Source organism: Brassica napus, chromosome A5 (assembly GCF_020379485.1).
Source record: "Brassica napus cultivar Da-Ae chromosome A5, Da-Ae, whole genome shotgun sequence".
Classification (NCBI taxonomy): Eukaryota; Viridiplantae; Streptophyta; class Magnoliopsida; order Brassicales; family Brassicaceae; genus Brassica; species Brassica napus.
In genome coordinates, this window is record NC_063438.1 from 28,886,493 (window position 1) to 28,900,328 (window position 13,836).

At 39.5% G+C, this 13,836-nt stretch overlaps 3 protein-coding genes and 1 long non-coding RNA gene across 5 annotated transcripts; 1 reads left to right on the plus strand and 3 right to left on the minus strand.

Moving 5' to 3' along the window:
- Positions 1-109: 109 nt before the first annotated feature.
- LOC125574893 (SNF1-related protein kinase catalytic subunit alpha KIN10-like) lies at positions 110-3,250 on the minus strand. 2 transcript variants are annotated; one of them, XM_048780295.1, is made up of 11 exons: positions 3,034-3,250; positions 2,523-2,717; positions 2,261-2,445; positions 1,974-2,156; positions 1,767-1,898; positions 1,484-1,669; positions 1,297-1,389; positions 1,097-1,180; positions 880-1,017; positions 569-790; positions 110-476 (listed from the first exon to the last, which is right to left on the minus strand). In XM_048780295.1, exons 2-11 carry the CDS (start codon positions 2,704-2,706, stop codon positions 363-365), a joined length of 1,521 nt encoding a protein of 506 aa, XP_048636252.1. In that variant the 5' UTR covers positions 2,707-2,717; positions 3,034-3,250; the 3' UTR covers positions 110-362. The 2 variants fall into 2 exon arrangements, with proteins under 2 accessions (XP_048636252.1, XP_048636253.1); XM_048780296.1 differs by having other exon boundaries at positions 2,523-2,729; positions 3,034-3,235.
- Positions 3,251-3,574: 324 nt separating this feature from the next.
- On the minus strand, positions 3,575-7,564 carry LOC106453251 (CSC1-like protein HYP1). Its single transcript, XM_013895520.3, has 11 exons — positions 7,353-7,564; positions 6,833-7,136; positions 6,607-6,756; positions 6,461-6,524; positions 6,184-6,393; positions 5,910-6,098; positions 5,536-5,834; positions 5,185-5,461; positions 4,819-5,094; positions 4,193-4,426; positions 3,575-3,956 (listed from the first exon to the last, which is right to left on the minus strand). The coding sequence occupies exons 2-11, from the start codon at positions 7,111-7,113 to the stop codon at positions 3,795-3,797; spliced, it is 2,142 nt and encodes a 713-aa protein (XP_013750974.1). The 5' UTR covers positions 7,114-7,136; positions 7,353-7,564; the 3' UTR covers positions 3,575-3,794.
- Positions 7,565-7,697: 133 nt separating this feature from the next.
- LOC106345702 lies at positions 7,698-10,470 on the plus strand. Its single transcript, XR_001270372.3, has 2 exons — positions 7,698-7,826; positions 7,979-10,470. It is a non-coding gene; the product is annotated as an uncharacterized LOC106345702 (long non-coding RNA).
- LOC106453252 (cystathionine gamma-synthase 1, chloroplastic) lies at positions 10,302-13,182 on the minus strand. The gene is made up of 11 exons (XM_013895521.3): positions 12,667-13,182; positions 12,445-12,548; positions 12,229-12,302; positions 11,952-12,120; positions 11,786-11,845; positions 11,499-11,702; positions 11,323-11,409; positions 11,126-11,233; positions 10,960-11,055; positions 10,738-10,856; positions 10,302-10,653 (listed from the first exon to the last, which is right to left on the minus strand). The coding sequence occupies exons 1-11, from the start codon at positions 13,112-13,114 to the stop codon at positions 10,530-10,532; spliced, it is 1,593 nt and encodes a 530-aa protein (XP_013750975.2). The 5' UTR covers positions 13,115-13,182; the 3' UTR covers positions 10,302-10,529.
- Positions 13,183-13,836: the final 654 nt, after the last annotated feature.

Genomic DNA, 13,836 nt, shown 5'->3' on the forward strand with positions numbered 1-13,836 from the left:
AATCCCCCAAACAACCTAAGGACTGATCTTAATATATTTCATCTTTTTTTTTCCTTCAGGATGTCCTTATCGATTTTAAAAATTGTAATCAATATATGGAGTTACAAAAGAAACAAAAACCAATATTGGTGACACAATGCACTACAAATTATGTACAAAGTTGCTCCATCTTTTTGTTTTGTTTACTAGAGTTCATCGGTCTTACATTTAAGTTTTAAGAAGTGTTTAAGTAGAGCACCAAAATAGAATACTAAAGAGAGAAATAGTGGAACAAGTTCGCTTTTCTGAATATTTCTTAGACCAACGAAAAAAGGAAGAAGACGTGGGGATTATTCTTGAAGAGGTCTGATGGATAGAATTATTCAGAGGACTCGGAGCTGAGCAAGGAAGGCAGCACAGAGATCCAAGAACAAGAACTGAGGACCTAGCACCCTCTGAAGATCCAGCAGATACTTGTCGTCCCGTGTTTTATACAACTGTTTCAAACCACCAAACAGCAACAAACATCAGTAACAAACAAAACCCAATTTCAGCTATAATATCATCAACTGGAGAAAAGAGGATTAACCTGAAGTTCAAACTTGACAACATTAGGCGACTTCACAGCTGCGTCGTTCTCTATTATGCTGGAATCATCTCCAAAGTAGTTGTTGTCCTGCATCGAGTTATCTGCGTTGTTAGGAACCCATCTGCACTTCATGTTGTACGGCCCTATCTTCTTCCAGCACACATTCAGATCTTGCAGGGCTTTCAGGACTTCTGTCATTATCTCGCGTGGATGAGCACGAGACTGTTGCAATCCAGATGGTTGTATTATCAAATCAAAACTAAACAGATAGATTATAGCAATAAATTAAGAGAGAAAAAAGGGATCAAGACCTGAAGTCCAAGAGCCCATTTTCTCTCAACAGGGTACTGAGATCTCAAGCCAACTCCTTGGAACTCCATCAGTCCTGGAAGCCGATTGCTAACTGGTGAAGCTACGCTTTCTGCTGGATGCATACGCGGAGTACCTTCCTGATTATATCAAAATATTCAATGTATTATTACCTCAAAGAACTTTTGCTACAGTCAAAAGAGGACAATGAAGACCAACCATCGTCTCTTGAAACTCGGCCCCGAGATAACCAGCAGAGACACGGAACCGGTTGTCCAGTATCAGATAGTATGTCACAGTTCCCTGGAAGATAGCAGTCGACAACAATTCATTAGTTTTAGATATTACGATGAACTTTTTCACTTTTGATTTTTTTTTAAAAAGAAGCAAGTAGACAAGAGGCTGAGAGAAACACATACATCATTCTGGGTCCTGTTGCGGAGAGATTCAATGAGGAGGTTTCTGTCAAATCCCATCATATTGATAACTTCTTGGAGAATTTCCTCATCAATCTACCCAAAAAAAATAAAAAAAAATGAAGCCAAGCGTTCTTGAAAATAGAAGGATAGAGACAAATCTCCAATGAAAATACACGTTAGGTTTTACCTTTTTCGCTTGCTGGGCCGTATCTGGAGGAGGGACAGCTAAGTACCTTGGAAGATGAGCTTGGAACCAATTGTGTTGCCGGATCTCAGGGATGGTTACTCTTTTCATGGGGTCCACCACGAGCATCCGGGGGATCAAGTCTCTAGCACCAGCAGATAAATGGCTAGGCAGAGTATATATCCCTCCCTGAAAAGAAAAGCATTACACTCAAGAAGATTAGGCCAAAAAAAAAATGGAAAGGGAACAAATAGACTAAGAAACAAAACGTCTATTGACAGTAAACCTTAATCTTCTTAAAAAGGTTGGGAATGTTCTCATCATCGAACGGAAGAGTCCCACAAAGAAGAGCGTAGAGTATCACTCCACAGCTCCAGACGTCTACTTCAGGGCCAGCATATAGCTTGCCCGAAATTACCTGAAACATTTTACAAGTGATATTTACCAACAATCCCTGCATATATTACACATGAAGGTTGAAGAGCCTTTTTACCTCTGGAGCAGCGTAATTTGGACTTCCACAGCTAGTCTTCAAAAAGTGACCATCTCGCATAATGTTGCTCAGGCCAAAATCAGCAATCTTTACGTTGCTTTTGGAGTCCAGAAGCAAGTTTTCGGGCTTAAGGTCTCTGTGAACTACCATATTCCGATGACAATACTCCACACCAGATATTATCTACATCAAAGTCTCAAGTCATGGCTAAATTTTGAACTCTCAGATATATAATGATAAAATGAATGATTGCTTGGATATTGATGGAAATGAATAACAAACAATACCTGCTGAAAAAAGTTCCTGGCCTCGTCCTCCTGCAACCGACCCTTCTCGACAATATAGTCAAACAGCTCACCAGAGTTGACATACTCCATGACGAGATAGATATCAGTGGGAGTCTCAATGACCTCGTAGAGACGGATGATGTGAGGATGCATAAAGAGTCTCAAGATTTTGATCTCTCTCCTCACTGCACCAACACAAACAAACACTAAACTAAAAGAGGATGAAAATCAAAATCAATCAAAACAGAACAAAAGTGTGTACCTTTCTCCTCCATCTCCATGTTCTTGATTTTGCGACGATTGAGGATCTTAATAGCAACCTTGTGTCCGGTCAAAGAGTGCTCAGCTATCTTAACCCTACCAAAGGAACCGATACCGAGAGTCCTCCCTAGCTTGTAGTTTGGTAGAATCGATTCCACACCTCCTCTTCCACCTGATCCATCCATTTTTCAATCTCCTACACAAGACACTTCAACAGATTACTCAATTAACCGTTTATTTTTCTATTCAATCCAAATTCAACCGATTCTTGATATGATCGAACAAGTGAGTGAAGATTTGGAAACACTAAGGGAGCTTTAAATTAGCAATTTTCAACTATCCCCCAATTCGGAATAAGAACCCTAAACAATCCAATCGCCGGATCTCTCTCTCGTACCCGTTACAGAAATGAAGAAACCGAGAGCGATCAAACACCCCCGATTTGAAAATTAACATAAAAAAAAGAGACAATTAGTTTCCGAAAATAGAAGCTTTGGAGAGATCGAACTTACCGAAAATAAGAGAAGCCCAAAATGCAGCAAGGAAACAAAAAAGAGCCCTAAACTTCTGAGCTCAAAAGAGGAGAAATTGAGATTCGAAACTGAATGAAGATCAAACAGATGAGCTTAAACCCAGAATTTGAGAGATTCCCTCTCCTCTACCTCTCTCTCTCTCTCTCTTCTCGTTGCTTGTGTAGCCTATAGACACAATATATTTTATTTTATTTTTTCGGTTTCTATAAACGGATTAATCTTTATCTAAATTACCCTCAAGGTTAGGCTTAATTACAAAGAGTACCCCTATGCGGACGTGGCAAGAAGTCATCAGCTTTCATCTTTTTTTGCAAATTATTCTCGGTTTAACATACACCAGGTGTTTTGTCCCAAAAAAAAGGTTTAACTGACACTTGTAGTGATGATTAATCGTTAGTTACTAAATAAATTATCCGAAATTTTACTTTATTATTTTAAGAAAGTAATGAGATGTTTACGTGTTTACCAATTTCCAAAAGTTATCCAACCGTCTAACATGTTTGGACTTTGGAGTGACTAGTGACTAAAAACTCTTTCTTTCTTTAATTACAACTGTAAACAAAATAAACTGGTTTGTTATCGGTTAAGAGCCAAGCCACAAGCGACCCGTTTAGTGTTTTCTTCTATCGGTTAAAGAGCTCAAACCGGGCATATAGTAACCAACACTGTTTCGATAACATAAGCAAACTTCCAAAAGCTCAAGCAAAAGACTAGTCTAAGAAAGTTTTTATGCTTCTTTCTCAGGATTGATATGAACGAAGAAGCGGAGGATCTTCAGGTGACATGTCCCGTGAGTACTGCGATGCCGAAAGCGCAGGATCTCGGTATGCAACCACGAGTTTCGAATAGAATTCAGACATGTTCTCTTCTCTCTCATCTGCTTTGTCTTTGTTTACCAAACACTGCAATAGGGAAAAAAACATATAAAGTTTATGAGAAGCAGCTGTAATGGCGACAGAAACCATAAGCCTTTTATATATGAGACTGCAAAAGGTTCTTGTTCAAGGCTAAATCCTAAGGACTACGCAATATTGTTCTGTTTGTAAATCCTTTGAGATCATGAATTTGATTCAAAATAGTCAGCATTCTGTTCCCAAACAGTTATGTAAAAAGAGGCAATGATCTACAAAGCATTTACCTCGGTAGGATAAGATTTGAAATTGGGCAAGAAGCGTCTCTGGCAGTAGATGCTGAAAAGGAGGGTGAGAACGGGGAGGGGAATCGTTAAAGAAGATGCTAATGGAAGCTTTTTAAGGCCGAATAATCCGATTGCAATAATGTGCATTAGCACCAAAGAGAAGATAGTGGAGCTGTGCACTATTGGCCAAAACTTCCCACCAGTTTCATACTTGGCCTCATATACGTTTAGGAGCTGCAACACAAACACAAGAACAGTTAATTTCATTCTACTACCAACAAGTTGGATGAAACAAACGAATCAAGTGACAACAAATGTGTTCTTGATGTAACGTTAGTGTCACGTCCTTAAGCTCGAAACATTACTTTCGGTTTTAATAAGATGCTATTCGAGAATTTAGAAAAGGGTTTTACACATAAAGTGAGTGATTCTTTATTCCATAACAGAAAAAGATGTGTAGACGATTCATAGGTTGTAGGGTAGATTCATATATGTGCTTACAAAGAGAGTTTTTGAGGGAGAATATACTCAAGCATTGTCCAAGAGAATGCAAATGGAATCATTTTAGATTTTAAATTATTGGATACGCAATCCACATAAAGAAACCAAAGATTGATTCGGTTTACCTGGTTGCGGTAGATGACATATCCAAGACAAAAGTAGACCAACAAGAAAGGCAGTATCAATGGCGAGAGGAAGAAGTAAGTTGTACCAAGAAGTCCAAAAAAGAGAATCCTTGGGATTTCTTGGCAGAAGGGAGTCGGAGGGACCTCAAACTCTTTGTCATCTTCCTTATAGAAGAGTTTGTTCATAAAACTCCAGAGAAGAGGAACCAAACGGAAGATCTCTGATGATAAACCAGTCCACCCAGTGGTCACAACATAAGATATAAAGAACGATGCCTGCACCAATGAGATTAAACATGATTCATTGTCTAAATAAAAAAAAAAGAGATCGTGGAAACCGTAAAACTGGATTTGTGTGTTATTTACCTGTGCTGGAACAGCTGCAGCAAGCACACGAGGGATATTCTTAGGTTCAAGGAACACATTAACACGATAAAGAGCAGATCCAGACAGTACATTTGCAAAGAAACTGTTCCATACAGTAAAGACTAGAAGCTTGATACATGCAGATTTCTCAATCTGGCTATGGGAAATGAATCCTTGCATTGAGGAAAGTAGAAGCATAACGGGTGGTACTATCATTAGGAAAGCCTGGAAAATTAGACTCGGAAGGTATCCTGTAATCACTTGACTCACAATTTTCCTGCAAACAGGAAAAAATGATTAAGACCTTTTTGTACCTGGTTCAACTGAAACAAAGAACAGGGCGTTACTTACATATTTAGTATGCTTTTTAGAAAAGGGAACCATGTTTCTAACTGGTGAAGATTAGCAAGACCTTGAACCAATACAACAGGGATCACGTATAGGATTATCAGAGCTACGAAAGCAACGAATACCACCACGTTGGAGATCCATCTTCTCACGAACGATGCGGTGAAAAATGGCCAGTGAACATCTTGAGGCTCCGGGGCTGTCTCAGTTAGCCACTGTGTTGGATCCATTCCTTGCTGAATGTTTGACGCTATTGCAGCACCATGTCTTGTCCTAAAGGAAACGAAAGCCGCTGGAATTTCCTAAAAGCGTAATAAGGAAGGAGAATGAATATGCTGAAGAAACAGGCAAATAACCACACAAAGACAAACTCTCACCTCTCCGGCTAATAAGGACTGTTTCAATCTCATGTCGTCTTCTAACTTCACGAGCTTCTTTTCGTAATGATCAACCACATCAACTCTCTTCCCAAACATCCCTAAGAACCCATCCCGCTTAGACTTCTGACGAGATATGGTTCCGGATTTGACTCGAGTGAGTTTCTTGTATAGCTTCTCAGCATCATTCTACAAAGTGTTAAAACGAATATATGAAATCAAGAACCATCAAAATGTAAGGCACTATAGAACAATTGGTTGAAGGAAGCTTTACCATGAGAACCTTTAATTTGTCAGTCCGATGAACAACAACGTGAGAAAGATAAGTGGAAGAATGATACTCCCTGAAAAAGCTTTCCACAGTTTCACTTATACTGTTTCCAGACACAAGAGGGACGCCACTGACCAGAACCGTAAACTCTTGTGGCTGAGGCTTGGATGAATAAAAATGAGCAATCCGCTTTGATGAAATGTATTTGTGTTCCTGCAAAGTTTTCACAGTTAGGCGCAAAGGAGTATAGAATGAATGGAGAAAACAAGAGACTTCTTACACAGTAGAGCAGATAGCAAACAACCGCGGAGAAGATGTAAATTGCGCAAAAGTGAATCCACAACCTGAAGCAAAACGCATACAAGCATAAGGAATTGGTCAAGGATAATAAAAGTTTAGGCATATAGCTTTTGATCTCTTTCTTACTTGTTTGATCCATCGTTAACATTAGAGATGCTGAAGGAATCAAGAGACTTGTTTGGAAGGTCGAAAAACTCTTCAAACTCGGTACCCATATAGTTCACAGGAAGAAGGATGAAGATCCCAACCACAGAAGCAAAGCTAAACACTCGTATACTGCCACCAAAAAGCATTGAAAGTCTCACATCATTCATTCATCCAAAAGAAAACTTTTTAAAACAAATAAACTCACCTGAAGACAAAGACACGAGTGAAGACCAAAGCATCTAAGCCAAGATTGGAGAGGATCTCTTCGTTGGTAGGCTCCAAAGCTCTTTTGACCCAACCAGCAGTAGGCAAAAGCCTCTCGAGGTTGAAGGCATTCGTCTGCTGAGATTTGCCAGCTTGAATAAGCCGTGGACCGTAGACGGTGACATTACCAGGCTGCTTTCTCAGTATCGAATACAAAGTGAAGAAGAGGAAACAGAGGCCAAGGTTGATTCCCACTGAAGTTAAAAGTGCTGACAGAATCATAGCTCTGAAGTGTTGCCTCCTCCCTGAACCAACAACAACAAGGATGGTTCGGTTTCAACAAAGGAGTAGAACATGAGAAGAATGAAATCAGCGGACTCTAAAACCGCGAAGCAATCTATGAAATCAACTTATCGAATCTGGATCAGATACAAAGCAAGACACGTCACGATTGTTCCTAAAGGCTGAAGCTTTTCGATTTAAAAACCACAAAGGAGGGGGGGGGGGAGAAAAGATGGAACCTTTGGCATGAGATGAGTGAAGGCGGTGCTGGTTTTTGAATCTCTGACCATTACCATAACACTAGAGTCCTTGAAGCGATACGTATTCAAATTCTGGAGCTCTCTCCCATTGTTACTTTTTAGCTCTTAAAATTGGATAGTGTTGCGTCAGGATTCAAAAAGGAATCGGATAATCATGATCAAAATAACACTACCATTGCATTGATTACTCTCGCTGGCCAGCACATGGGCTTTCGAGCTACAAAAATAAGTTTCCTTTCTACTAACGTTACTTTAGGAGGTAATCTTTACTAATGGGCCTATAAAATGGCCCATTATATATCCTGTTTGTGTTCGCACTGTTCTTGCCACGTGGAAGTATAACACTCCCAGTTAGGTAATTTTCTTTCGGATGTTTCAGCTTCCCAAGCAAGAAGCATTTGCACGTCTTCTTAGATCTGAAAACTTGTCTTCTGCTTTCGCGACTGTATTAAGGTAAAAGAACCGTGCCCTGATTTGCCTAAACTTTTTTTTTTGCAAGTCAGTCTCTAGTCATACTGTCTTCGTCTAGTCGCTGGACACTTCATTGGACTTATTTATTGCTTAATAAACTTATTAAATTCTTTTTCTTGGGTTCATTTTTGTAGGGGAAGAAATGGACAGGATAAGCAGTTTACCAGATGGTGTGATCATCCATATCTTGTCTTTCTTACCGTTGGAGAAGTCTGCTCAAACTTCGGTTCTCTCAAAGAGATGGCGCATCCTCTTTGCCTTTGTAGAAGCCGGAAAACCGGACTGACATAAACGATAAAATAAAAGCGATGTTAAAGAAATATACGAATGTAAAAGGCGAATACAAGAACCATAAAAAATCATATTCGCAAAGAGGAGCGCGCGTGGGGAGCCTTTCTCTCTCACCCAGCCGTTTGCACCCTTGTAACATGGGAACATATATAAACATCTCAACTCTTCTCTTCCTCCCCGATGTGGGACTTTCCACATGTATTTGACTTGTGTTTTGTGGGGTTTTCATGTTTTTAGCCCAGTCATTATTCATTCACATTTCCATTAAAGCCCAATGGCTTTAATTGATCCAACAATTATGCAGTTACAAATGCTCCCCAAATCTTGATTTGTTACCGTACCAAAATGATATGCGGGCGGCCAAGATTCTTGAAATTTGTAGAAAGAGTCTTGTATGTCTCAGGAAACTCTTCCATAAAGAAATTTTCCTTGAACTGTAGGAAGGGTTATCGCATTAAGCTTTGGTTACGTGATGTACTGAATCGTGGTGGTCTCTTGGATCCTGATCTCCATCTGGACGTAGCTGATGCTGGTCTTCCTTGTGAGGTTTTCACTTGCAATACACTTGTGGAGCTGAAACTAACTGAGTTTTGTATGAAAGAGCTTCCTGAGGATGCTTCTCTCCCTGCTCTTAAGAAGCTTTTCTTGAAATCAATTGAGTTCGATAGTCTTCAGCTTTGTGCCTTTGGAAAGCTTCTTTCAGCTTGCCCCGTTCTGGAGGAGCTGGTCTTAGATGATTTGAGGTGGGATCTGTGGAAATGGTCTCGCTCGGTCTTCAGCCCTAGCCTTCGGAAACTTACTTTTAAACATACAGAGTTCAGGGGTGTTGATATGTCTGATTTTGGGAACATTCTATTGATACTCCCAGTGTTACCTATTTAGACTACTATGATCTTGTCCCCAGTTCCTATCTGGCTGTCAATCTCAATTCTCTTGTCGAAGCAAATCTCGATCTTGTTGGGACAATAGGCCACTATTATAACTCACATTTAGCAGGAGAAGGTGATAATATTACTAGCAATCCAACAGATATGTTCAAGGAAATGAGAAATGTACAAATCATGAACTTGTTATCTCAAAATAGTTTGGAGGTAACTAACTGTTTTCCTTCTTTATTATTATTTTTCTTTTCTGGGTATAATATGTTATTAAAGAAAACTGAAAGAAGCTGATGATTTGGAATCATATCCTTGTACTAAATTTAAGATCTTGTTGAATATAAGACTTTTTATCTTAAATGATATTGGAATTGGTCAATGTCTGACTTTGTTAATTTGATTTCTGTTTCAGATATTCTATTTATTCCGTGGAGTAATCCCAGTGTATGAAAACATGTTTCATTTATCTATTACAACGGAATCAACAGACTGATGGAATGGACTGGTATATTTGCTAAACCATTGCAGAGACTCTCACCATCAAGGTAAATGACCTCTTAACCTTGTAAGTTTATAGCTAAGCTCCAAAATCTTCAATTGCTAATCCTCGACTCTCTGTTGGTTCAGGGTACCTTGCACTATGCTCCATATGATTTTGTTTGCCGCTGTGTGTTGGAATATTCTTTCCTTGTCATGTCCTGTGAAAGTCGTAAAAGATAACCAAGTACGGAGGAACTATCGACGAGTTGTTACAGCCAGTGCCGGCTTAGAGCATGTGCTCACAGCACATTTGCACAGGGTCCTGTTTTTTACTTTACAAAATTAGGACCCTATTTTGTTAAAAAATATAAATATTAGAGTCTAGTTTTTAAATTGACTATAATATAACTAAAGGTTGACAAAAAAAAATTAAGGCAGCACAGGGCCCTTTTAATATTTGAGCCGGGCCTGGTTACAGCTAAAGTATATTTTAGAGAAACTATCACGTCTTGAGCGGTTGGAAGTTAGTATTTGGGGGTACAGATGACATGAAGTTTCAAAAAGCTATTTCAAAAAGTTTCAAATTGGATAGTTTTGCATCGGTATTCGAGAAGGAATCAGAATATTTTTGGTAAAATGTTATTTGATGATGGGTCCGGTCCGGAACTCCACTTTGATTACTCTCGCTGGACAGCACATGGGTTTTTGAGCAATGTCAGCTACAAAAACAAGTATCCTACTAACGTTACGTTAGGTATCTTTTTTACTAATAGGCCTATAAATAGCCGATTAAAAAGTAAGAGCTAGGTTTGACCAAAAAAATCATAAATGAATTTATTAGCCCAACAAACATAAATAGTCCTCGTTTATTACGAAACGGTAAATGTCGCCGAACCATAGTTCTAAGACAACATTACTACAGTGACCGTTCACATAGAGATGGATAACGAGCAGAGAGATAAAGGAAACAGACAAGACAAAAGATCACAGAAACGACATTGTGTTTTTGGAGGGGTCGAAAAAGTTGGAATTTCTTTCAGATGGCTTCGAGAGCTTGAAGAACGTCAGCTTTGACATCCTCAAAGTCTTCAATTCCAAAGCTGAAACGTACCAAATTGTCTTTGATTCCATACTTTAGCCTCTCCTCCTGTGTCAGATCCCTATCATCATAAAATTAACCAACCAAGTTCAATTAGTGAAACCACAAGATGATATATCAAAAGACGTGAAAAGCATATACATACCAGTAAGACATGATGGCCGGTTGGTCCACGATGCTTTCGCAGCCACCAAAAGATGGTGCGATGTAAGGAATCTTGAGAGAGTCCACAAACTTTATCGTTCTTTCTATGTCTCCATCAATCTACCACACACAAAGATATGAGGATCATTTTACTCTTCAGTTAGAAAAGCTAAATCTTCTGTAGAGAGAGAGAGAGAGAGAGAGAGAGATTGATCGATGTTACCTCGAAACTGACTACACCTCCAAAACCAGTCATTTGTCGCTTGGCAATGTGATGCTCGGGATGACTTGCAAGGCCTGGATAGTACACATGACTCACCTGCAATATCCAAAACGCATTTATTTTTACAGGAAAACGGTAAGCACACAGAAAGAGTTATTGTATATACCTTAGGATGTGCCTCTAAAATTTCGGCCATCCTTGAGGCAGTTGAATTCTGTTGCTGTACACGAAGATGCATTGTCTTCATGCCTCGGATCATTAGGTATGCAGCATTCTGTTTAACATAACACACGGATCTTATGAGAATCATGAAATAAACAGCATAAATAAGAGAAATTCATGAGAGGGTCAGGTGTGTTTTACTGGGTTGAGTGTGCCTCCCAACACATGATGCAGATTGCGAATTTCTGAAACCACCTTCAGTGGGCCACAGATGCATCCACCAAGAACCTAATGCAAGCCAAGGAGAGAAACCAGTCTTTGTTAACAAAGTGTACAGCCAACAAGAGCTTTTAATTATTTATGTTTGTACTACTCACATCGTTGTGTCCTCCGATGTACTTTGTAAGAGAGTGGACGACAAGATCAGCACCAAAAGCAAGGGCTTTCTGATTCAGAGGTGTTGCAAAGGTGCCATCGATGCAAACAAGAGTTCCCCTCTTGTGGCATATTTCTGAAACTAGCTCAATGTCGACGCATCTCAGGAATGGGTTTGTCGGTGACTCAGTGAAGAAGAGAGAAACCTGTAAGACCAGTTGAATCAAGCTGTCAAACATACACTCTCTAAGAAAGAATATGAATGCACAACAAGTGTTACGAAACTGACTTGGTACTTATTCACAGCAGCTTCAAGCCCCGCGATATCAGCAGGATCAATCACAGTGACCTGGACGTAAACATGATGGTTAATCATTCAAGCTGATATTCTACATCTTTCAGGAATCAGAGAAACTAGAATTGACACTGTAATTAAAAAAAATTGGATTTCTTACAGTTATCCCCATCTTGGGAAGAAAATTTTCCATGAAGATTCTAGTCTTCCTGTAACAATCTGTAGTAGTCACAATGTGGCCACCAGCAGGAACCAAAGCCAAAAGCATAACAGTGCTTGCACACATCCCAGATGCCATAACCAAGGTTGATTCAGCACCTTCAAGTGCACTGCACAATACATATTAATCAAAAAAAAAAATCAAAAGCATTAAAAAACATTAACCCTCAGGAGAACATAAAAGACAAGTGTAGATTTCTAAAGAGACATATAATAACCTTATCTTCTCCTCAAGAACGATAGTGGTAGGGTTGCCATAACGACCATACTCGAAACTGACACTCCGTTTCTCCTACAATAATAATTGAAGGAGAAATAAAGTCAATGATCTTGTCAAGAAAGATTCTTTCGCTATTAAGTTACTATATTAGCCAAAATCAAGATAATCTATTCTATTAAAGCAACAGACTTGAACAAAGGAGATAAAAAGGAACCTTGAAGTCAATAAGGTCAGCAGTTTTGTTGAAGAAGTAGGCAGATGTGTTGACTACAGGAGTTGTGATTGCATCCGTCACTATACCACGACCTAATCTTTCACCTATCGTATCATCATAAACCCCAACAAAACTCAAATTATCTCCAACGAAATGATTCTTAAACATGAAATGATTGCAGAATGAGAGTATTGACATGGATCTATTGATACGACGTCGTACCGGCATGAACAGTGAGGCTCCCATCGGAGCTCAAAAATGAGGGTTTCGAATCCTTCTTCAACCCTATCTCCCTGGCTCCCTCGGCCGCCACAACCTCCTCGTCCACGCCATTCAGCGCGACGACGGGAGGAACGGCAGCCGCAGGGGCCGAGGCGGCGGCGGAAACAGACGATGCTGCCGCCGCCGCCGACGGTAAACCGGAGGAGGGGTTGTTGGACCACTTGGCGGCGACGATCTGCGCGACGCCGATGTTGCTGCAGTTTCTGCGGGCTTTGATGCTGAGCTGGCGGACGAAATTGGGAGGGAACCTCAGGATCATCGAGGAGATAGGGCCGTCTCCGGTGAATGACGACGATATGCCGGCGGTGGAGTCGAAACGGCGGCGAGATGAGCCGGGGATGGAGGTTGCGGAGAAGTTTGTGGGGCTCTGGAACGACAAGACGGCCATCTCTCTCTCTCTCTTCTGCTCTTTCTCTCTCTCTCTATGGGGTTTGGGTTAGGTGCGTCAGGGATTTCTCATTGGACGGGTTTTTAAGAAGCCAAACTGCTTGTCGTTTTGCGTTTCCGTGACTTAACCACTCCTTCCTTCCTTGAGTTTAGATCTAACTTAACCATCTTCCAAACTAACCCACGGTTTTAGTTTTAAAAATATATAACTTTTTTTACCATTTTTTTCTAATTTTCAACGTTACAAAAATAGAACTCATTTTCTTAGTTGTTGCAAGTATTGGCATTTACTATTATTTTTACAGAGGATAGTTACTGTGATAATATATTTATTTGAGTTTTGGAATAAGTTGTTCATTGTTTAATGGTTATAATACATGTATGTTGAAAATTTGTTCAGTACATATAGTATTATTTTTAATGGTGATGGTGAATATTTTGAATGTCCCGCTCTTTTTGAAAATTGTAGCATCTTTAAATTGATTCCTATTGTATATATATTATTTTATACCATACATGAATTTTAACTCGTTTTAATGTTTGTTTAGATTTTTTTTTTGTTCCAAAATCTAGCAAAAAAAAGTTGTTTGTTTAGATTTTCTCCAGTTAATAAGTAATAAGAATGGCTAATTCGCTGGCCAATCCCAAATTGGTATTTTTGTTTGACTTATTACCTCTTTCTAAAAGCGTGTACTCTTCAATTCGAAATGTTATATGCTTATA